At 45.8% G+C, this 23,273-nt stretch overlaps 1 protein-coding gene across 5 annotated transcripts in view; it reads left to right on the forward strand.

Annotated features, from left to right (window-relative positions):
* The window catches only part of ZNF592 (zinc finger protein 592), a 50,889-nt gene that overhangs the window by 16,244 nt on the left and 11,372 nt on the right, over positions 1-23,273 (forward strand). For 2 of the 5 annotated variants that reach the window (XM_027520656.1, XM_027520655.1), the window contains exons 3-5: positions 1,812-1,895; positions 10,923-13,185; positions 21,424-21,602. In XM_027520656.1, the coding sequence (XP_027376457.1) occupies positions 10,942-13,185; positions 21,424-21,602 (2,423 nt within the window). In that variant the 5' untranslated portion in view covers positions 1,812-1,895; positions 10,923-10,941. Of the gene's footprint in view, positions 1-1,811; positions 1,896-10,916; positions 13,186-21,423; positions 21,603-23,273 lie in introns of all 5 variants that reach the window. The other 3 variants (XM_027520658.1, XM_027520660.1, XM_027520659.1) reach the window with 2 other exon arrangements.

Here is a 23,273-nt window from a genome sequence, read left to right on the forward strand (position 1 = left end):
ACCAATAAAATATTTAACTTAAACAGTCCCACAGAGGCCTCAAATTCATAGACAAGTGCTGCTTCAGACCCTTCCCCCTGGCAAGGCCCCATCACCACTCAGTCTCTCTACTTATAATAGATTTTTAAAAGCTAAACACAAATAACACAGCAAATTTACCAGCTGCTTGACTTGTAATAAATCTGCTTAGGAATCTGTACTATCCTTGAACAATCTTAGTTCTGGACAGATAAGACTGTCGCATCGTTCCCGCTTTCTAACCAGGGTTACCGTCTAGCAAACGAAGTGGAGCCTATAAATGGACAACAAATAGATGGGCAATTATATAATGTGTCAGATGGTTTAAGAGCCATGAAGAAAAAGCAGACTGAAGGGACAGAAATTGATGGTGAGGTTGCGGATTGGTAGCTTATGCATAGTGGTCACAGAAGGCTCCTCACAAAGTGCTGTTTGAATAAAGACCTGAAGGGAGTGAAGAGTGAGCCCACAGAAATCTGAGGGGAAGAACATCCCAAGCAGAGGAATAGTAAATGCAGAGACTCAGAGCAGGAGTTTGCCCTGCATGGTTGAAGAACTGTTAGATTATCCTGGGCATGTAGGCTAGGGTAAAGACTGGACTTTACTCTGCATGAAATGGGACAATCTGGAAGGGTTTTGAGGAGAGGAGGAACATGATCTAGTGGGTGTTTTAAAAGCAGCACTCTGGCTGCTGTGTTGAAAATGAGTAGTAGAGGCAAGGGGGCTTCCCTGGTGGCTCTGTGGTAAAGAATCCACCTGCCAATGCAAGAGACATGGGTTTGATCCCTGGGCTGGGAAGATCCCCTGGAGAAGGGCATGGCAACCCACTCCAGCATTCTTGCCTGGAGAATCCCATGGATAGAGGAGCCTGGCAGGCTGCAGTCCATGGGGTTGCAAAGAGTTGGACATGACTTATGGCTAAACAACAACAGTAGAGTCAAAGAGACCAGGCAAGCAGGCTTTTGTGGGAATCCAGGAAAGAGGAGAAGATGATTGGAGGTGCTGAGAAATGGTTGGATTTTTGAAGGTAGAGTTGATGGGATTTGCTTATGGATTTAGATGAAGGTTATGAGGGGAAAGAGAGGATTTGAGGATGCAGAGGTTTGGCCTAAGCATCTGGAAGGCTTGAGTTGGCATTTACTGAGTGAGAAAGAAGGTAGGAGGAAATCAAGAGTTAGATTTTGGCCACATTAGGTTGGAGATGCCTCTCCAGGTAGAAAGCTAAGTCTTGAATCGAGGGATACCGATTAATTAATGATGTAGTGAATGCCTACTGAGGGGCTTATGAAGAAGCAGAAGAGAGAACATGTTACTGAAGTAACTGAAATAAAGGTAGGCAGTTATCCCATAAGTGAAACAAACAGGAGCACGAGGGAGGGTGGGGTGACTTCTGACAGGGACAGTCAGAGAGCGTCCTCCTCCCTTGCCTAGGAGGCCCGTGTCCCCTTGATGAGCATTTGGGGGGGGCGCCCACAGGTGTGTGGCTGTGCGGTGTTTTCAGTGGGTTGTAGCGGGGACAGCGATCAGCAACAGGGTCTGGGCCTTCCCTTTGTGTCCTCGGTGCCCACAGAAGTCTTGGCATTGGATCATTATGAGATGGGTGAACCTGTTCTTTCTGAGCCTCAGTTCTTCATGAATAAAATGAATAGGTCGTACTAGTCCAGAGCCCTGGAATCAACTGGGAAGCTTTAAAAACCAATGCAGAGATCTGTCCCAGGCCCATTGAATCAGAGTTGCTACAGTGGAACCTGGGATTCTGTTGTAAAGTCACTCCTTGTGTTATTCTTTTGCAGCAGGTCCATCAGCGGTCTGCAGACAGGTATTCTGAAGTCCCTGGACCAGGTCATTCCTGAGGTCCACTTCAGCTCCAACATCCTGTGAGTCTTGTCAGAATGCTTGCACTGCAGTTCTCTTCCTGGGAAATGTAATTTTTGGTTGGAAGGGCCTAGAGAGGGAGAAAGTAGGGACACCTTGGGCAGGGCAGGCAGGGACAGGTGTGTCGGCCAGGGTTTGAAGGGCCTCAGGAAAAGGTTCTGGGAGGGGTGGGGGCAGTGACAGCCCACATGCCATTGGGTGTCAGGTGTGGTAGGTGTGTTCGAGGCAAAGGCCACGATCCCAACCCCCCTGGGCAGCAACCACAGAGCAAGAGAAAGGCAGACTCTTTGGAGAAGGCGTCCAGGAGGAGGGCGCCTGGAGCATGATCTCTGGGGGCAGGGGGCAGGTTTATACTGGGGGCCAGTGAGGAGGACAGCTTGAGCTCTGACCTACAGGCACAAGAAAGTTGGGGAGAACCACTAGTAACTGAAAGGTACCCTGGGCAGCGGCTGGAGAGGTGGACACAGAGCAGATGGGAATGGATTCTGCCTGCTGGGGAAGAGTTTGAGCTCTGTTCTGAAGGTGATGGGATTTTGAGACGGGATCAGATAAGCATTTTATAGCAATCATTCTGGCAAAGACCAGACAAAGAGACAAATGGAACTTTTTCTTGTTTTTGTGTGGGTCCTTTGGGGCACAGTTTTCTTGTATACAGCTGAGACTCTCTCTGGCTGTTTTTTGCTAATGATTAGAATACCAGGGGGAGAAGGCAATGACACCCCACTCTAGTACTCTTGCCTGGAAAATCCCATGGATGGAGGAGCCTGGTAGGCTGCTGTCCATGGGGTCGCTAAGAGTCGGAAACGACTGAGCGACTTCACTTTCACTTTTCACTTTTCACTTTCATGCATTGGAGAAGGAAATGGCAACCCACTCCAGTGTTCTTGCCTTGAGAATCCCAGGGATGGGGGAGCCTGGTGGGCTGCCATCTGTGGAGTCGCACAGAGTCAGACACGACTGAAGCAACTTAGCAGCAGCAGTAGCAGTAGAATACCAGGTGCCTCATGAAATGAAGCGCTGGCCACTGACCAACTCAGAATGGCCATGACTTGGGGTCAGTTAGATCTGTAAGGAGGCCTCAGGTGTGTATTGAGGAGGGCAGTAGTATATATGTGGTAGACAGTCTGCTTGTCTTCTTTAGGATTCAAGTTTTACATAGAAATCCGATAGTTTTAATTTGTAGCCTAGCCTGTTCAGTTTCTCAGAGGTCCTTCAAGTTAGCTTAATTTTACATATTAAGCCAAGACTTGCCCAAGATCCTCACACAGTTAATTGGTGAAGGATAGTTCTTCCTGTTTCCTTTGATTCAGCTAAAGTTTCACTGAGCTACCATCTCTAGCCCCATAGTAGCAATGTCTTTTTCTGACGTTTCTGAACGTCCGGACTGACATTCCTGCAGGTCATGGGAGTAGCAGCTTGCTCACTCATTCTCTCTTTTGTCCAGCTTCCATCTTGGTTCAGAAGTTCTCCCACCTGGGAACCAACCCAAGTGCTTTCTTAGTATCTGCTAAGTAATCTTTCTCTTTCTCTCTCTGTGCTTTCATACAGATTGAGTAATTTTTTGCTTTCTTATCCCCTGGGATGCTCCTTCCAAAATAAAAAGCTGAGGGTAACTTCTATTTATTCACTTTTAAACCTTTAACTGTTAATAACAATAATTGAACATGGATGATGTCAGTATTTACACCACATTTGATCATGTGGGGCAGCAGCGTAAAGAGGTCACCTGCAGGTTGTAAAACACACATATCTTCTTCCTTCCCTGTAGTCTTCATCCAGCAAGCAGTGGCAGATGCAGAGAAACTTGTCTTTGTGGTCTCACGGCCCAGTGTTTCCTGAATCATGTGGTCTTTCATTTCCATTGTTCTATAAATCTTCGATGTTATTTGTTGCCTTGTCTCATTAGACAGATTGTACTGAATAGAGACAGACTTTTCTTAGATTTGGAGGGCATCTCCCCCACTTAATGTCCTGTTTTTGAACTCTCATTAATCTGTTGTTTCTGAACTTAACGCTGTTAAGAAAAACAGGCCACCAAGTTTTCAGTTTCTCAGAGCCATTAAAATTTTTTTTTCTAAATTTCAGTAAATGTGGATGTTACCACGTTTGTGTATTTTTCCTTTAACAATTTCAGTATATTTTCTGACTAATGGATTACGTTGTTGTGGACCTATATGTTCATTTACTTCAGACTGCAAAAATGCAGCCTTCTACTCTCCAGTGTTTGAGGTTTGGTGAATAAACCTATACTTCAGTTATGCTCCGCCTTGCCCCTAAACCATCATCTCTAGAATAAAATAGAGCTCTGATTTTTAGGCTCTTATTAGAAAGCTTTTCCATCTACTCAATCTCATTTTTTGAGACATTTTCCAATTCTGGTACATCTTTCTTAAGATAGGGAGCCAAAACTGCACAGCACATCTTGCTGTGGACACGGAGTGGTTCTGAATAAGGGTGGGATCACGAGTTTTATTTTGTTTCCACTGTCCTTTCTGATACTGCCCAGTATTTTCTGGGCTTTCTGTGATGAGACATGCAACACAATGTCTTAAGGGAACAGTCTAAGTTGATGCTTCTTTATTGAACAGTTTAGCTCAGAACCCATTATTCTAAAAGTGTAATTGGAATTGCTTTTCCCTAAGTGTTCCTTCACGTTTGCCTTCACTAAGGCTTCTTTGCCATAATTTTGCCTATTCATACAGCCTCCTGAGAACTTGTCTTTTAATTTTGCATTTTGATTTCTGGAACAGCTTTTAGGCCATTTGCAATCTTGAAGGTTGCATTTTATTGTTTCAATAAATATTTATTGAGTGCCTAATGGAAAATGCAGTGGTGAACAAGACAGATAAACCTCTTCCCTTGTGAATCTAACAGCCTAGTGTATTTTCTGCTAGATTATTGGTTCCGAAAGCATTTTAAATATGATACCTCGTTTTCAAGTTAATTTTTTCATGAACTCTTATTCAGTAGTGGGGTTTCTTTTGTGTTTGTTTTTTTATATTTTTTTCTAGCTAATTTTTGGCTGTGCTGGGTCTTTGTTGCTGTGCAGGTGTTCTCTTGTTGTGGTGAGCAGGGGGTGCTCTCTGGTTGCAGTGGCTCCTCTTGTTCCAGAGCACAGGCTCTGGGTGCATGGCCTTCTGTAGTTGCTGCACATGGGCTCAGTGGTTGTGGCTCCTGGACCCTGGAGCTCAGGCTCAGCAGTGGTGGTGTACAGACTCAGTTGCCCTGCACCTTGTGGACTCTTCTGGACCAGGGATCAAGCCTGATTCTTATCTACTGCACCACCAGGGAAGTCCCAGTAGTGGTGTTTCTAACGGCTGGTCACTGGAAGCACGTTTGTGGATATGAAGTTGGGTGCCCTATGGGTTGGAAACTACCATTCTAGGCAGTTTATGAAAGCTTATCAAAGTTTATGAAAGTTTATCAAGTTCCAGTCCAGAACTGGTCAGTAGTTTTAAAAAAATGCTGTTGTTCATGATTTCCCATAAACAACAATCAGATAAAGACAGACATACACACAGCAATGTGGAATTCAGTTTGTTGGTTTCTCTGGTGGAATTTTGGCATTAGAAATTCTGCCTACTAGTTCTGCCATAATTATATTGCTTTTATCCTTCCAAAGAATTCTACTAGGTTAATCAGGCCTGATGAGGGCCCTTTCAAAATCACGGTGTTCCCTCCCTCTCATCTAGTTGATGTTAACTTAAAAGTTTGGCAGAATGTCCTGGGCAGCAGGTAGACCCTGTAATAAAAGCTGGGACTTTTATATTCACTTTATTAATTTTTTTAGTTTCCAGATCTTCCCTGAATTGAAAGTTATTCTGAGAGGATACAGTGTCAGTCTGCCAGTTCTGAAGTTGTTCTTCACCCTCAAGGGACTTGTATGCATCATAGCACATTTCCACCATCTCATCTCAAAGGGAGATTGGCTCTCAGCCTAGGCCCCGGAGCCCCAGGAACCTGCCTTGCCTGCTGATTGGCCGCTCTAGATCACTGGGTTAGGTCACCAGGTCTGCATCTGGCTTGTTCAGATGCTTTAGGGTGAGCTCTACTGAATGCTCTGCAGGGTGGGCCATGGATCCTAGACTGGTATTTGTGGCCCTGGGGCAGGAGCCTTCACCCTGTGTCCTGAGACCTGCCCCCAGGTAAGGCAAGGCAGGCAGGCAGCCTTTTGTGGTCTGCTCTTTCCAACTTTGGCTGCTTGCAACAGTTTGCAGACATTGGTGTGTGCTGAAGCTTATTATTTTGACTACACCTTTAATCTTAATTAAATTAGCAAAAAGCAAAGGAGAAAAGGAAAGATATAAGCATCTGAATGCAGAGTTCCAAAGACTAGCAAGAAGAGATAAGAAAGCCTTCCTCAGCGACCAATGCAAAGAAATAGAGGAAAACAACAGAATGGGAAAGACTAGAGATCTCTTCAAGAAAATTAGAGATACCAAGGGAACATTTCATGCAAAGATGGGCTCAATAAAAGACAGAAATGGTATGGACCTAACAGAAGCAGTAGATATTAAGAAGAGGTGGCAGGAATATACAGAAGAACTGTACAAAAAAGATCTTCACGACCAAGATAATCACGATGGTGTGATCACTGACCTAGAGCCAGACATCCTGGAATGTGAAATCAAGTGGGCCTTAGAAAGCATCACTACGAACAAAGCTAGTGGAGGTGATGGAATTCCAGTGGAGCTTTTTCAAATCCTGAAAGATGATGCTGTGAAAGTGCTACACTCAATATGCCAGCAAATTTGGAAAACTCAGCAGTGGCCACAGGACTGGAAAAGGTCAGTTTTCATTCCAATCCCAAAGAAACGCAATGCCAAAGAATGCTCAAACTACCACACAATTGCCCTCATCTCACACGCTAGTAAAATAATGCTCAAAATTCTCCAAGCCAGGCTTCAGCAATATGTGAACCGTGAACTTCCAGATTTTCAAGCTGGGTTTAGAAAAGGTAGAGGAACCAGAGATCAAATTGCCAACATCCACTGGATCATCGAAAAAGCAAGAGAGTTCCAGAAAAACATCTACTTCTGCTTTATTGACTATGCCAAAGCCTTTGACTGTGTGGATCACAATAAACTGTGGAAAATTCTTCAAGAGATGGGCATACCAGACCACCTGACCTGCCTCTTGAAAAACCTGTATGCAGGTCAGGAAGCAACAGTTAGAACTGGACATGGAACAACAGACTGGTTCCAAATAGGAAAAGGAGTACGTCAAGGCTGTATATTGTCATCCTGCTTACTTAACTTCTATGCAGAGTACATCATGAGAAACGCTGGGCTGGAAGAAGCACAAGCTGGAATCAAGATTGCCGGGAGAAATATCAATAACCTCAGATATGCAGATGACACCACCCTTATGGCAGAAAGTGAAGAGGAACTAAAAAGCCTCTTGATGAAAGTGAAAGTGGAGAGTGAAAAAGTTGGCTTACAGCTCAACATTCAGAAAACTAAGATCATGGTATCTGGTCCCATCACTTCATGGAAAATAGATGGGCAAATAGTGGAAACAGTGTCAGACTTTATTTTTTTGGGCTCCAAAATCACTGTAGATGGTGACTGCAGCCATGAAATTAAAAGATGCTTACTCCTTGGAAGGAAAGTCATGACCAACCTAGATAGCATATTCAAAAGCAGAGACATTACTTTGCCAACAAAGGTCTGTCTAGTCAAGGATATGGTTTTTCCAGTGGTCATGTATGGATGTGAGAGTTGGACTGTGAAGAAAGCTGAGCGCCGAAGAATTGATGCTTTTGAACTGTGGTGTTGGAGAAGACTCTTGAGAATCCCTTGGACTGCAAGGAGATCCAACCAGTCCATTCTGAAGGAGATCAACCCTGGGATTTCTTTGGAAGGAATGATGCTAAAGCTGAAACTCCAGTACTTTGGCCACCTCATGCGAAGAGTTGACTCATTGGGAAAGACTCTGATGCTGGGAGGGATTGGGGGCAGGAGGAGAAGGGGACGACGGAGGATGAGATGGCTGGATGGCATCACTGACTCGATGGACGTGAGTCTGAGTGGACTCCGGGAGTTGGTGATGGACAGGCCTGGCGTGCTGCAATTCATGGGGTCACAAAGAGTCAGACATGACTGAGCGACTAAACTGAACTGAAGCTTATTATTTTGACTACACCTTTAATCTTAATTAAGTTACTTCACCAATTTTCTAGCTGGCAGTCCCTTGCTGAGTCATGCTAGATATACTTTAAGAGTTTTATAGTAATGATTTTTGGAGCTCTCTGTAAGAAATTCCTCAAATTTTTTGGCCTGCCTAATTTCTTCTTCTTTTCATAATGTTAAAAATATAATGTAATAAAATTACTTAAGTAATAAAATTTGAAATAAATAGTTTGAGGAAATAATTTTAAAGTGTAGATAAAAAGGAAAGAAAATTTCATCTGTTCAGATATTTTTAACATTTTAGACTATTCCTCTCCCCTTTTTCATAAAAGGTATGTTAAATTTTTGGGGTTTGTTTTAAATAGAGATCCGCCATACCATTTATTAGCTCTGGTTTTGCTAGCAATAGATAGCTTTTGCTTTGACCTCTGACCATTCTCAGCCCATTCCTGAGGTTTCTCTGTGTGGAGAACAGGACTTCACGTAGGATCTCTGTGATTCAGAGGTAAAGGTGGCGGGCTCCTCACTGACCCTTGAAGCACCCCGCCAGCTGCCACCACTCCTCTCCCACATGCTTTTCCCAGCCCCTTAAAAGACCAGTCTATTCAACCCTGCTCCCTCAACCATGTTTTCCTAGACAGAAGAGGAGCCCTGGGGAGTGGAAGGTAAAGCAGATACCACACAGGTATCTCCTTACATTTGGGACTGGCCTGCGTAGTAGCTTACTTGGTACCGGGACCTGGTGCTCCCACCATACCCAGTGTCTTCCCCTCACTTATGGGCTCCAACACTTCTGTCCCACGAGATAATCACTTGTTATCCAGAAACTTTTACATCTCTTCAGTGATTCTGCCAGCTCATATTCTGTTAAGATAATTGGGGTTTCACTTTGTTAGTATCTACCATAATTAGACATCTTCCCAATTGGGGAGGAGTCTGTTTCGTGTTCTGTGAGAACTCTTTAAGAAGGCAGGTGTGTTTTGTTGGGGCTTGGCGGGGTGGGACAAGAAATCAAGCCTGCAAGCCTGTTGATCCCATGGGGTGGCAATAGATACACCTATGCTGACTGGTCCCCTGTGATTCTAAGTGTTCCTCTTTTTTTCCCTATGTTTTCCCTTTTTTAAATTATAAAAGGAGTCTACTAGCACACACAAAATAACCCACCAGTAATCCCACAAGCCTGCATAAATCACTTTTTTCTTTCAATCTTGGCCCAAATGCATGCTAAGTTTTACATTGTTATAGTTTGACATAGTTTTTGTATTTATCTTTTCTTAAACTTAACACTGTAAGTGATTTTCCATGTTGCTACCTAGGTTTCATAATTGGAGTTTTTAACGATTACATAATAGTCTATTAACCATTCCTTGTCCATGGACATTTAGATTTCTTTGTATGTCTGCATGTGTTTCCTTTTGGTGTTGTTTTAATAATACCATACACTTTTGCATATAACTTGCGGGTGAATTTTTGTTCTTAGAACCAATTTCTGGCATTAGGGTTCCTGGGCCCAGGGATTCACCCCTTATCTGGTTCTGTGTAGCCACTGTTCTGCTTTATGAAAGAGCTGTGTCGGTCAGCATTCACAAAGGCTTTCAGTACCAGCGTGGTGTAAGAGACACTTAAGCATGTCAGGCTCTGGGATGCTACAGCAGATGCAGGATTTATGGGCTGAACCAGGGAGATGGTTGGGTTTCTCTTCCTCTTCTCAGCAGGTTTGAACCAGCCAGCCCCACATCTCAACTAAAAGTGAGTGCGTTAGTAATTTCTTAATGGAAGGCCTCAGGTTTCCTCCTTTGCAATAGTTTTGTAGCTTTGCTTCTCCAAAGCATGAAGAAATCAGGTAGATTTTCTTTTCTTTGTGTATTAAAGTAAACTTGAGGGCTTAACTGTTCCCTGGTCAGCTTGGTGACTGTGTGCTTCTTTGAGAGTCACCCAGTCCCTCAGGTTTAGTGATCCACTCACCAACCAGTAATGAATTTGGGGTGAAAATTAAGGAATCAAGCAGACACTGACTAGAGAAAAAAAAAACTTGGGGATGATATAATAGGCTAGAGTTTATCTATGAGATAGCTTAAATCCTGGCAATAGTAAACCATTTTTAATTTGATTGAATTCATGCAGCAAAAAACCAAGTTATACAAAGTTGATGATCAATTACTAAGAGTAAATTAGCAGAAATTATAGCCAAGTCTGGGCTTCCCTGGTGGCTCAGGTGGTAAAGTGTCTGTCTGCAATGCAGGAGACCTGGGTTCGATCCCTGGGTTGGGAAGATCCCCTGGAGAAGGAAATGGCAGCCCACTCCAGTATTCTTGCCTGGAAAATCCCATGGACGGCGGAGCCTGGTAGGCTGCTATCCATGGGGTCACAAAGAGTCGGACATGACTGAGCCACTTCACTTTCACTTTTCACTTTCATGCATTGGAGAAGGAAATGGCAACCCACTCCAGTGTTCTTGCCTGGAGAATCCCAGGGACGGCGGAGCCTGGTAGGCTGCTGTCTATGGGGTCTCACAGAGTCGGACACGACTGACGTGACTTAGCAGCATGATTGTGGAGTGATGACATTCCCTGAGAAATTGAGGGAGTATCATGTGACTGTACCCTATTTTCAGTTATGTAGCCAGCCAGGAATTTCCCTGTTTGATACTTAGAGCCCACCAGGCAGGCATGTCACAATGTACTAACTTTTCTCTCCACTCCTCCCTCCAGCATCCCCAGCATTTTGGAAACCTATTGAGGTAGAACTCAGGGGTGTGGCTTCCCACAGAGTGGGGGATTTGTGTGTGGGCGTGCTGGCTGCACGCGTGTTAGTGAGTGGGTTATGCAATGAAGATGATGTTGGATCGAGCCTTGGTGGGATCTGGCCATCACTAATTCTGTTCTGTTTCTGTTCTAGCCCTTGCCTGCATCCAGCCATGGGGGATATGAAGACTCCAGACTTTGACGACCTTCTGGCTGCCTTTGACATCCCAGACCCCACCAGCCTTGATGCCAAGGAGGCCATCCAGACCCCCAGTGAGGAGAATGAAAGCCCCCTCAAACCCCCAGGCTTGTGTGTGGATGAGAACGTGTCCTTGTCTCACTCAGGCTCAGCCTCGGATGTGCCAGCTGTGAGTGTCATCGTCAAGAACACCAGCCGCCAGGAGTCATTTGAGGCGGAGAAAGACCACATCGCCCCCAGCCTCCTGCACAATGGGTTCCGGGGCTCTGACCTGCCTGCAGACCCCCACAGTCTAGGCCACAACTGTGGGAAGTTTGACTCCACGTTCATGAATGGAGACAGTACCAGGGGTTTCCCCGGCAAGCTGGAGGCCTCCAAGTCAGAGCCGTTACCAACTTTTAACCAGTTCAGTCCGATCTCCAGCCCAGAGCCTGAGGACGCCATCAAAGACAATGGGTTTGGGATGAAGCCCAAGCACTCTGACAGTTACTTCCCGCCCCCTCCTGGGTGTGGGTCTGTGGGGGGCCCTGTCCTGGAGGCTCTCACGAAGTTTCCGGTCCCGGAGCTGCATATGTTTGATCACTTTTGTAAGAAAGAACCCAAGCCTGAGCCCCTGCCCCTTGGCAGTCCGCAGGAGCACGAGCGAGGTGGGCAGAAGGCATTGGAGGTGCACAAGGAACTGGATGCCAGTCGATTCTTTGGGGATGCCCTGGACTTCAGTAGCCATCCCGGCAACAGTATTGGAGAGCCCAAGGGGCTGGCCTCAGAGCTCGGCACCGGCTCGGCATTCCCCCCCAGGCAGCGCCTCAAGCCAGCTCATTCCAAGCTGTCCTCCTGTGTTGCGGCCTTGGTGGCCCTGCAGGCTAAACGAGTGGCCAATGTCGCCAAGGAGGATCAGACCAGCCACACGAAGGATCCCTCAGGGCCTGCGAAGGAGGGCTCCAAAGGCAGCCCCAAGATGCCCAAGTCACCAAAGAGTCCCCGGAGCCCCCTGGAGGCCACCCGAAAGAGCATCAAGCCCTCTGACAGCCCTCGGAGCATCTGCAGTGACAGCAGCAGCAAGGGCTCCCCCTCCGTGGCTGCCAGCTCCCCACCAGCAATCCCCAAAGTCAGGATCAAAACCATCAAGACGTCTTCAGGGGAAATCAAGCGAACTGTCACGAGGATCCTGCCAGACCCCGACGACCCCAGTAAGTCCCCCTCTGGCTCACCGTTAGGAAGCGCCACCGCCGAGGCCCCGAGTGAGGCACCCGAGGACGAGGCCACCACCCTGTCTGGGGTGGAGCACTTTGCTGAGGTGGGGGCACAGCCTGGGAGCCCCCAGAGTGACCGGAAAGGGGAGGAGTGCACAGCGAAAGCCAGTGAGCCTTCGCCTTCCTGCTTCAGCTCCGGGGCCCGGGGCCAAAAGGGGGCCGCCTCGGGCACGCTGGAGGGCAGAAAGCCGCAGCAGAGCCCGGCGCCGCCAGCCTCCGCCCCCGCCCCTGCCAACCTCCTGCCCAAGGCCGTGCACCTGGCCAACCTGAACCTGGTCCCCCACAGCGTGGCCGCATCAGTGACGGCCAAGTCCTCCGTGCAGAGGCGGAGTCAGCCTCAGCCCACGCAGATGTCAGTGCCCCTGGTCCACCAGGTGAAGAAGGCTGCCCCGCTGGTCCTGGAGGTCTTCAACAAGGTCCTCCACAGCTCCAACCCCGTGCCCCTCTACGCGCCCAACCTCAGCCCGCCAGCGGACAGCAGGATCCACGTGCCGGCCAGTGGCTACTGCTGCCTGGAGTGCGGGGATGCGTTCGCCTTAGAGAAGAGCCTGAGCCAGCACTACGGCCGGCGGAGCGTCCACATCGAGGTGCTGTGCACGCTGTGCTCCCAGACCTTGCTCTTCTTCAACAAGTGCAGCCTGCTCCGGCACGCCCGCGACCACAAGAGCAAGGGGCTCGTCATGCAGTGCTCTCAGCTGCTTGTGAAGCCCATCTCTGCGGACCAGATGTTCGTGTCCACCCCTGCGAACTCCACGGCGCCAGCCGCCGCGGCGCCCCCCTCCCCCTCCCAGCCCGGCCAGGCTTCCAGCAATGCCAGCACCCCACTCCCCGCCTTGCCGCTCTACCCGGACCCCGTGAGGCTCATCCGGCACAGTATCAAGTGCCTGGAGTGTCACAAGCAGATGCGAGACTACATGGCAATGGCCGCACACTTCCAGAGAACGACTGAGGAGACCGAGGGGCTGGTGAGCAGGGCCGCCTCCCATCTCTGGGGCAGTTGTCAGGCCCCGGGTTCACACAGACCCATACCTGGGCTCACTGATCTAGGGCAGTGGGGGCGTTGGAAGAGCCCTGGGAGAGGAACCTGCCTTGCTGGCTAGCCACCCACCTGGATGTGTAGTGCTTGGGATTTCCTGAGAAAGCGTCCTGCCCGCAGCTGAGGGGGGGCCCTGATGGTCTGCGGTGTGTATCTGTGGACACTCCGCTCCCCTCCAGTGGCTGAGGGCCTGTTGCCCGGCCAGGGCTAGGTCTCTGCTGGATGCCCCGGACTCTGGCCGCGGTCAGTGTAGTCCTTGCACGTGCCCGAGAACTCGGGGGCAGGGGTTTGTGTGTCACTGCCCGTGCCTCAGGCTGTATGTCTGAGAACCGTATCTTCACCAGGTTGTTGTGCCCACAGTGGACATGGCTGCTTTCTTTCTGAAGAATCCCTTTGGGGAAGCCGTAGCAGGGCCAGTAGGAGGATGTTGTGGAAGAAAGGAGAGTAGACTGTAGAAGGAAGGAGTAGTAGGCCTACTTGAGTAGGCCCCAGGCAAAGGCTTTGGGGCCTCCTCTTGTCTCTGTTCTTATCTCTCGGTCCGATTCCTGGTTATGCTTGATGAGATCATGATGAGTGTGTGTTTATGCTTGATGTGTGTGTGCACGTGATGAGATCCTAATGAGTGAGAGTGTGTGTGTGTCTTAAGGCACTCCATGCTGAAAGCACCCTTTGGCACCCTGTGTGTCAGTGGTGTCCATGTCAGCAAGGTCGTCTGCAGAAGCAGGCCTCCTGACGGCCTCATCTCCCTTCTCCAGGTGGCTCTCTTCGTAGCTTAGCCATGCCCACCCGCTCACCAAGCCTCCTTAAGCCAGGGCCACAGTGGCCCATGCACCTGTTGGTGTCTTGATGAGCTCTGCATTTGTCTTCCGAGTGGCACCTGTGTGCACGGAGGCTCTGTGTTGAGAGCAGGGATGCCAGTGGGAGGAAGACCACAGCTCCTTCAGGAGCTCAGGATGGCTCAGCAAGGGCAGGGCTCCCCACCCAGACTGCTGGAGTGTGGAGCAGGCTAAGACTGGGGCTAAGACACGCTTGTGAACAGTTGTGTAGAGTTCCTTCGAGGGACTGACTCATCGTGGTTCCAGGCGTAGGGAAGGTGCCTGTGCTGTGGACATGACATTTGAGTTGGCTCTGCAAGGGTGAGTTTGGAGGAAGGGGAGAGACAGGTATGGAAAGTGTAGAGTGGCCGGAGGAACAGGGAGTGGTTAGGAATGAGGGGGTCCAGCCTTGGGGGTCCAGGGCTAGAGGCCGGAGGTGGAGTTCAGTGGGCAGCCCCCAGGAGGAGCCCGCGTGGTGCACAAGTCTGTTGCCGCTCATCTTCACCTTCTCAGTTTCGGTTTGCATTTCTTCCTGGTGAGTTAGGTGGGGTGTGGGCCCCCCGGTCCATTTCCTCTGGGGCTGCATCAGCATGGTTGCCTTGGACAGGAGTGGGTCTTCTGGGTCCTGTGGTCAGAACTTTGCCAGTGGATGTCTGATGCCTGGGCCCATGGTTGCTTTCCCCCCACACTGTTACTCACCTGCCCTTTAAAATCTGAGCCGGCTGACGTCCAGGTGTAGGATCCCAGGCTGGCACCCTTCTCGTCCTGCATCTTCTCTGTGTCATTCCCTTCCAGTGGGAGCTGCGTAAGAGGGGTCCCCGAGCCCCAGGCTGGGCTCCACTCTAGGGGAGGGACTGCAGGGAAACGTGCTCGGGGCCTTTGACTTCTTCCCCGGAGTCTGAACCCCTCCCTCTTCAGTGGCTGGAGGGGTCCTCCCTTACATTCCAGGCCTCTTTGTTGGGCAGGTGTCATACAGGTTCTTATTTTTAAGCTTTTGTTTAACTATAACGTTATTATAACAGCTAACCAAATTAGTAACAATTCCTTAATATTGTCTTAATACAAGTCTGTAGACAAGTTTTCCCTTTGGGTCAAAATTGTCTTTTTATAGCTGAGCTTATTGTGAATCACGAGCCAAATGTGGACCACGTGTTGTGTTTGTTTGTCCCAGCTTTTAAATATTTCTCAATCTAGAGCAGTACCTCTTCCTGCTCCACCCAAAAATCACCCAGTGATTTTTCACATCATCACTGTATTGAAGAAACTGGGTCATGTGTCCTAAGAATTTTCCAGGACTGTTCTGGGTTTGACTGATTGCTTCCTGAGGCTTTTTCAGGATAATTTTGAGTTCGGCTGATTGCTTCCCCAGACAATAAAATTTGTTGTTCTATACCCAATATTTTATCTATAGACTAGACGTTAGCAGTGACGACTTGATTAGATTTAGGTTCAGTGTTGAGGAGTGGGAGTACTGTGTTCTTCATAATTCCTTACTTCAGGGAGGCCCAGAGTTCTTGATTGTCTCAGTTTTAATGATGCTAAACTTCATCATTGAGTTTAGGCTAGTGATGTTCTGATCCTTTTCTTAGAAAATTCCCTGTCTTTTTACCATTAATAATTGCTGCTTGAGTCAGTGATTTTATTAGGAGTTGTGCGAGGGTGTGGTAAATTTTATTATTCTCATTTATCAGCTGGAATTCTGTGTAAAATATCTTCCCCGCTTCCTTTGAGGGCTTTTAGGTTACCCTGAAATGTAGTTTATGTTGAAAAATTGGATAAGTTTGTTTCCCTCAGTTAATAGTTTTCACAGTAGTGAATGGATGCCCCGGCAATCCTAAATGGTGTTTTAAGAGTCCCTCCTCTAATAGTTTTAAAAGTTGTGATAAAATACACATAACATAAAGTTTTAAATGTACAGTTTAGTGGAGTTAAGAAGGTTCACATTGTTGTGCCATCAATTTCCAAAACTCTTCATCTTGCAAAACTGAAACTCTAAACCCATTAAATACAAGTCCCTATTCTCCCCACTCCTTCCCCGTCGTAACCACATGCTACCTTCTGTTTCTATGAATTTGACTAGAATAATCAAATTTCTAGAAAATGGAATCATACAGTGTTTGTCTTTTTCTGAAGGACTCATTTCATTTAGTATATCTTTAAGATTCATCCATGTTCCAGGGTTTGATAAATTTCCTTTATTTTTTGAGACTGAATAATATCCTGTTGTTGTATGCCCCACCTTTTGTTTCTCCACTCACTCATTGGTGGACACTGTGTTGCCTCTAGTTGTATTATGAATAATGCTGCTGTGAACACGCTATGTGCATGTGTGCTAAGTGGATTCAGTCGTGTCCGACTCTACGACGCTAGGGACTGTAGCCGGCCAGGCTCCTCTGCCCATGGGATTCTGCAGGCAAGAATACTGGAGTGGGCTGCCATGCCCTCCTCCAGGGGAGCTTCCCGACCCAGGGAATGAACCTGCATCTTTCACGTCTCCTGCATTGGCAGGCGGGTTCTTCACCGCTAGTGCACCTGGGAAGACCAAGCATGGTATCCAAATAGCTTTTCAGTTCTTTGTGTGTGATCAAGTATTTCATTTTATGGAATTATAGTTGCTGTACAAAAAAGTTAGAGTCCATTTATAGTTACTGTAAAATATCATCTTTATTCCCTGTTCTGTACCATATCAGTTCCTTTGGGTATATATCCAGAAGTAGAATTGCTGGATCATATGGTAATTCTATTTAAAATTTTTCAGGGAACCCCCATACTGTTTTTTCCTACAGGGACTGTACTATTTTACATTCCCACCAATAGTGCATCTTTTTTTTTTTTTTTTAATCATAGCCACCCTAATCGGTATGAGGTGACCTCCTCTATTATTTAGTGTTAGTGTTATAATAAGCTCATTGGTTTCTATATATTTATTTTTATATTTATTTATATATTTATATGTTCAATCATTCTTGTTTTTTCTTTTCCATTATGGTTTATTACAGGACATTGAATATAACTCCCTGTGGTATACAGTAGGACCTTGCTGTTTATCCTTTCTCTGTATATAATAGTTTGTATCTGCTAATCTCAAGCTCCCAATACATCCCTCCCTCACCCCTTCTCCCCTTTGGCAACCACAAACCTATTCTCTGTGTCTGTGAGTCTGTTTCGTAAATAAAGTTCAGTTGTATCATATTTTAGATTCCACATATAAGTAATACCATACGGTGTTTGTCTCTTTCTGACTTGCTTCATTTAGTATGATAATCTCTAGGCCCATCCATATTGCTGCAAATGGCATTGTTTCATTTTCTATGGCTAAGTAGTATTTCTGTGTGTGTGTGTGTGTGTGTGTGTGTGTGTGTGTGTACACACATACATACCACATCTTCTTTACCCTATTCATCTGTCTGGGGACACTTAGGTTGCTTCCATGTCTTTGCTATTGTAAATAGTGCTGCTATGAACATTGGGGTGCATGTATGTTTTTTAATTATAAGTTTTTTGCTGATACATGCCCAGGAGTGGTAATTGCTGGATCACATGGTTACTGTATTTTTAACATTTTGAGGAAGCTCCATACTGTTTTTCATAGTGGCTGTACCAGTTTACATTCCCACCAACAGTATAGGAGAGTGCCTTTTTTCCCACATCCTCTCCAACATTTGTTATTTGTAGACTTTTTAATGATGGCCATTCTGGCTGGTGTGTGATGGTACCTTGTAGTTACGATTTGCATTTTTCTAATTATTAGTGTTAGTTGAGCATCTTGTGCTTGTTGGCCACCTGTATGTCTTCTTTGGAGAAATGTCTATTTAGATCTTCTGCCTGTTTTTTGATTGGGTCTTTTGTTGTTGTTGTTGTTATTGAGTTGTATGAGCTGTTTATATATCTTAAAAATTAAGCCCTTGTTAGTTGCACTGTTTGTTTGCAAATATTTTCTCCAAGTCCATAAGTTGTCTTTGTTTTGTTTATGGTTTCTATTGCTGTGCAAAAGCTTGTGAGTTTGATTAGGTCCCATTTGTTTAGTTTTGCTTTATTTCTGTTGCCATAGGAGACTGACTTAAAACATCGCTGTACTTTATATCAGAGAATGTTTTGCCTGTGTTCTCTTCTAGGAGTTATTGTCTCATATTTAAGACCTTAAGCCCTTTTGAGTTCATTTTTGTGTGTAGTGTGAGGATGTGTCCTAACTTCATTGATTTACACGCACCTGGCCGACTTGCTGAAGAGACTGGCTTTTCCCCATTGTATGGTCTTGCCTCATTTGTCAAAGATTAATTGACTGTCGATGTGTGGATTTATTTCCAGGCTCTCTGTTCTGTTTCCTTGATCCATGTGTCTGTTTCTCCACCAGTGCTACACTGTTCTGATTGCTCTAGCTTAGAAGTATTGTCTAAAGTCTGGAGGGTTAAACCGCCTGCTTTGTTCCTATTCCTCAGGGTTGCTTTGGCAATTCTTTTATGGTGCCATATAAATTTTAGGATTATTTGCTTCAGTTGTATGAAAAATGTCCTGATAAGGATTGCATCAAATCTGTAGATTGCTTTGGGTAGTATGACCATTTTAACAATATTAATTCTTCCAATCCAAGAGCATGGCATGTCTTTCTGTTTCTTTGAATCTTCACTTTTCTTTATCAATATTTACAGTTCTGAGCATGTAAGTCTCCTTCATCATCTTGGTCAGGCTTACTCCTAAGTTTTGTTTTGTTTTTGATGTGATTTTGGAAGGGATTTTTGTCTGAGTATTGCTTCCTCCACTTTCATGTCATTTCTGTCTGCATGAAACGCCTTTTTTTCCATTCCCCTACTTTCAATCTTGGTGTGCCCTTCGCTCTGAAGTGGGTCTCTTGTAGACAGCATGTTGTAGGCTCTTGTTTTGTTTTTAATCCACTCTCACATATTTTGATTGGAGCATTTAGTCCATTGACATTTAAGGCAATTATTGATTGATATGTATTACTACTGTACACCATAAAGTGTGTGTATTACCACTTTAAACCTTTGTTTTCCAGTTGATTTTGTTTCTTGTTTGTTCCTTTCTTTTGTTTTCCTTTTGTGGTTTGATGGTTTTCGTCCGTATTGTGCGTGTGTGTCCTTTTGTTTTTTGTCAGTCTGTTGTATGGCTTTGATTTGTGACTCACTGTTCTCAATGCTCAATTACCCCATTTTGGTCAGTGGGGGTCCCGGCAGGCTGGCTCCTGTGTTCCTGTGTTCCTTCACTTGAACTCATTAAACCTGCAGACGCTTCCCTGCTTTGAGCCCCAGCAAGATTTGGGCGCATTTCTTGTGCTAAACCTAGAATCATTCAATTTTTAAAGAGGCCATGATGGTTGTTTTTTTTTTTAAGTGAGAAATGATATTTAGAGGCTACATTCTGGGCACCAGATGTGCTTATTTTGCTGAATATGTTTCTAGGCCTTTTCAGTGGCCAGAGCTAAGAAATACAAAGTTTTAAAATAAGGAAAGAGAGATCTTGAGTTTATACTGCTACTGAAATGTAAGATTATACTTAAAAAAAAAATTTTTTTTTGAATCTTATTATTTTTGGTTGTGCTGGGTCTTTGTTGCTGCACGGGCTTTTGTCTAGTTGCAGGGAGTGGGGCTTCTCACTGCAGTGGCTTCTCTTGTCGTGGAGCACAGGCCGAGGGCTCCAGTAGTTGTGGTTCCCAGGCTCTAGAGCACAGGCTCAGAAGTTACTGTGCATAGGTTTGGTTGCTCTGTGGCATGTGGGATCTTCCCAGATCAGGGATCAAACCTGTCTCTCCTGCATTGGCAGACAGATTCTTTACTACTAAGCTACCAGGGGAGGCCAAGATTATACTTTTTATGTAACTGATTTTATACTGAAAACCTTGGTTCCTAAAATTTTCCTACTGTACACACACATGTACATACATATCCGCACAGATTTCAAAATGTCAAGACCAATATTCTAACCTTAGGAAACCACATAAAGTTGAGGGTATATTTGCAGTTCTTCATATCCTTAGAATATATCATATTAAGGATGTGTAAGTCAAAATACTGTGCTGTAAAAGTCACAGAGAATACTTTTTTTTTTTTACCAACTCAGTGGCCTGTCTCGTTTCATCTGTGTTCTTATCCTCTCTCCCTCAGTGGATTATTTTTAAACAAATCCTAGCATTATAGTATCTATTGCAGTATACATATCAAAAATATGAAGTTTTTTCCTTAAAAAAAAAACCCATAGATATAATATCATCACACCTCAAAATTAATAATAATTCCTTATTATCAAATCTTAATATCAAGTGTCAAATGTCTCAGTATTGTCATCATTAAGTTAGGGTTAAAATATCCAGTTGTCTCATTTCTTTTTACACTTGGCTTGCTCAGATCAGGATCCAAATCAGGGCTATCCATTGCAGTTGTTGAAAATTTCTTTTAAGTCTCTTTTAATCTGTAAATTCCTCTTCCCTCAATCTTTTTGTTTTTTTGCCTTGGCATTTCTTTTGTTGAAAAAGCTGGATTGTTTGTGCTGTAAGGGCCCTACATCCTGGATATCACTGCTTAAAACAGATGTTTTCCTGGCCTCCCTAACAGCTTATAAGTCTGAGCACTCCTGAGCCCAGGTCAGTGGCTCCCGTGTTACTATGAGGGGCCTCTCCCCACATAGGCCCCTGCTCAGTCTCTCGCTCTCCCCTCTGGGCTTCTGGACTCTCCCTGTTTGAGAGCTTCTGTGAGTCGGCCTGGAGGACTTGTCAGCCTCTGGTTCTCTCCTGGGTCTGAGAACAAGGAAGCCACTACCTGTTCTGTGCTTCTCTGTGGATGGATGTGGGCAGTTGTGGCTCCAGGCACTGCTCGCCCGACCCCAGAGTGGGCAGACAGGCTGAGCATATGGAAACTTGGTCTGCATGGAGGCCTCTGAGTGTTAACCAGGGGGGCTCAGATCTGCTCTGGGAGTCTCTGAGCCAACTTACTGAAGGTGTTGAGTTGGAACCTGCTGAGCCAGGACAGAGGCCCTGGTAGGCCTGGCAGTGTAGCAAGATTTTAGAATGCAAGAAGTGCCTTGGGCCTCCGGAAAGGAAAAGCTGGTCCTCTGCTGAGCCAGGAGAGAGCAGGATCACAGCCAGACGTGTAGGACTGATTTTGGGGGAAATAGGGTCAGGTCTGCGTTTGATTAATAAGGTGAGAGGCAAAGCTGGCAAGGGCATCAGTGTCATCACTGTGTGAGGCTGGGGTGTCACCAGTGTCCTAGGAGAGTTGGGAGAGAGAACGGTTGGGGGTGGTGGCCCTTCTTATCAGCGTCCTAGGAAAGCCAGGCAGCCTGGTTGAGAGCTCCTGGCCTGTGGCTCCTGCCTGAACTACTCTCTCCATGTTCTTTCCTAGACCTGCCAGGTGTGCCAGATGCTGCTGCCCAACCAGTGCAGCTTCTGCGCCCACCAGCGGATCCACGCCCACAAGTCCCCCTACTGTTGTCCGGAGTGCGGGGCCCTCTGCCGCTCTGCCTACTTCCAGACCCACGTAAAGGAGAACTGCCTGCACTATGCCCGCAAGGTGGGCTACAGGTGGGTGTTGTCCTGGGCTTGCCCAGTGGCTGCTGCTTTTTCTGGACCATAACTCATTTCAGACTGGAGTTTTGGGAATTTCCTAGTGGTCTAGTGGTTAGGATTGGGTACTTCCGTTGCTGTGGCCCGAGTTCAATCCCCGGCCGGAGAACTGAGATCCCATAAGCCACATATTTTGGCATAGCCAAACTATAAGAGGAATTTTGAGTTTTGGTCTTATGAGCCCTGGGCTCCAGCTTAATAAGACAAAAATGTTGATTGGTATGTGGACAGACATTTTTACTTTGTAGGGAACCAGAAGAGCAAGGAAAAGAACAAGGAGTTAAAAAGTTAAACATTGGGGGGGAAAAAAAAAGCTTTGGGACCTCCCTGGCCATTCAGTGGTTAAGACTCTGAGCTTCTACTTCAGGGGACACAGGTTTGATCCCTGGTTGGGGAACTAAGATCCCACATGCTGTGAGTGGCGCAGTGTGGCCAAAAGATGAAAAAAAGAGAAAAGCTTTAAAGAGGAAGGTATTGGGGATATTAGGCTATACCTAACATTCACTTTTGGAGAAGGAAATGGCAACTCACTCCAGTGTTCTTGCCTAGAGAATCCCAGGGACAGGGGAGCCTGGTGGGCTGCCGTCTATGGGGTCACACAGAGTCGGACACAACTGAAGCGACTTAGCAGCAGCAGCAACATTCACTTTGTCAGTTTGATTTTTAAAGGTATATAAATTTGCTCAGAAAGTTATTATGCTTGGCATATTAATTTTAAGATACTATTTCAATAAGAAATTTGCAAATTTTGGTATTTTCAAATATTCTCAATTCTGAACAAATGGCAAGCTGTCAGAGTCAAAGGACTTGTATCTTTGTGTTGATTAGTTTTTGTCAGTTTGTGAGAAGTAAGACCTGAGAATGGAAAAAATGATCAGCTTCATGGTAAAACCAAGAGAAAGCTATTTTAAACTGATCTATTTCTATGGTGTTAAACGAATATAAGCAAGAAGTCATTTTCAGAAAAAAGATCAAAATGAGAGTGAATACTCCTTCTAAAACTCATTGATCTGTAATTTTACATTGACCCAATCAGGTCTCTTTACTGGTTTACTTGCTTGGGAGTTTCTACATTTTATGTTTTTTGATCATTTTTGCTTCAGAAATTTAATTTTGCCCAAATTTATTAAAGTTTTCTTCTCTTTGGTGTTAAATTTTGATTTAGTTCATTTAATGGGCTTCCCAGATGGCCCAATGGTAAAGAATACGCCTGCCAATGCAGATGACACAAGAGACATGGGTTCAATCCCTGGGTCAGGAGTATCCCCTGAAGAAGGGAATGGCAACCCACTCCAGTATCCTTGCCTGGGGAAACCCATTTTCCCTTGCCTGGGAAACCGCCAGAGGAGACTGGTGGCCTATAGTGCATGGGGTTGCAAAGAGTTGGACATGACTGAGCAACTGAGCACAGTTCATTTAATAAACTTTTTCTGAGTTCTTACTATTGTCTTTAGCCTTGTGCCAAACACTCAAGACACAAAGATGGTTAAAATCCATCTGCGCTCAAGGTGGCTTTAATCTGATGGCTTACAAACATGCATGCAGGTACTTATGATTCAGAGTGGTTAAGTCCTATATTTGAGGAATGGTCAGGAAAGCTTCATAGAGAAGATAGGAGGAGATTTTTAG

Source organism: Bos indicus x Bos taurus, chromosome 21 (assembly GCF_003369695.1).
Source record: "Bos indicus x Bos taurus breed Angus x Brahman F1 hybrid chromosome 21, Bos_hybrid_MaternalHap_v2.0, whole genome shotgun sequence".
NCBI classification, from domain to species: Eukaryota; Metazoa; Chordata; class Mammalia; order Artiodactyla; family Bovidae; genus Bos; species Bos indicus x Bos taurus.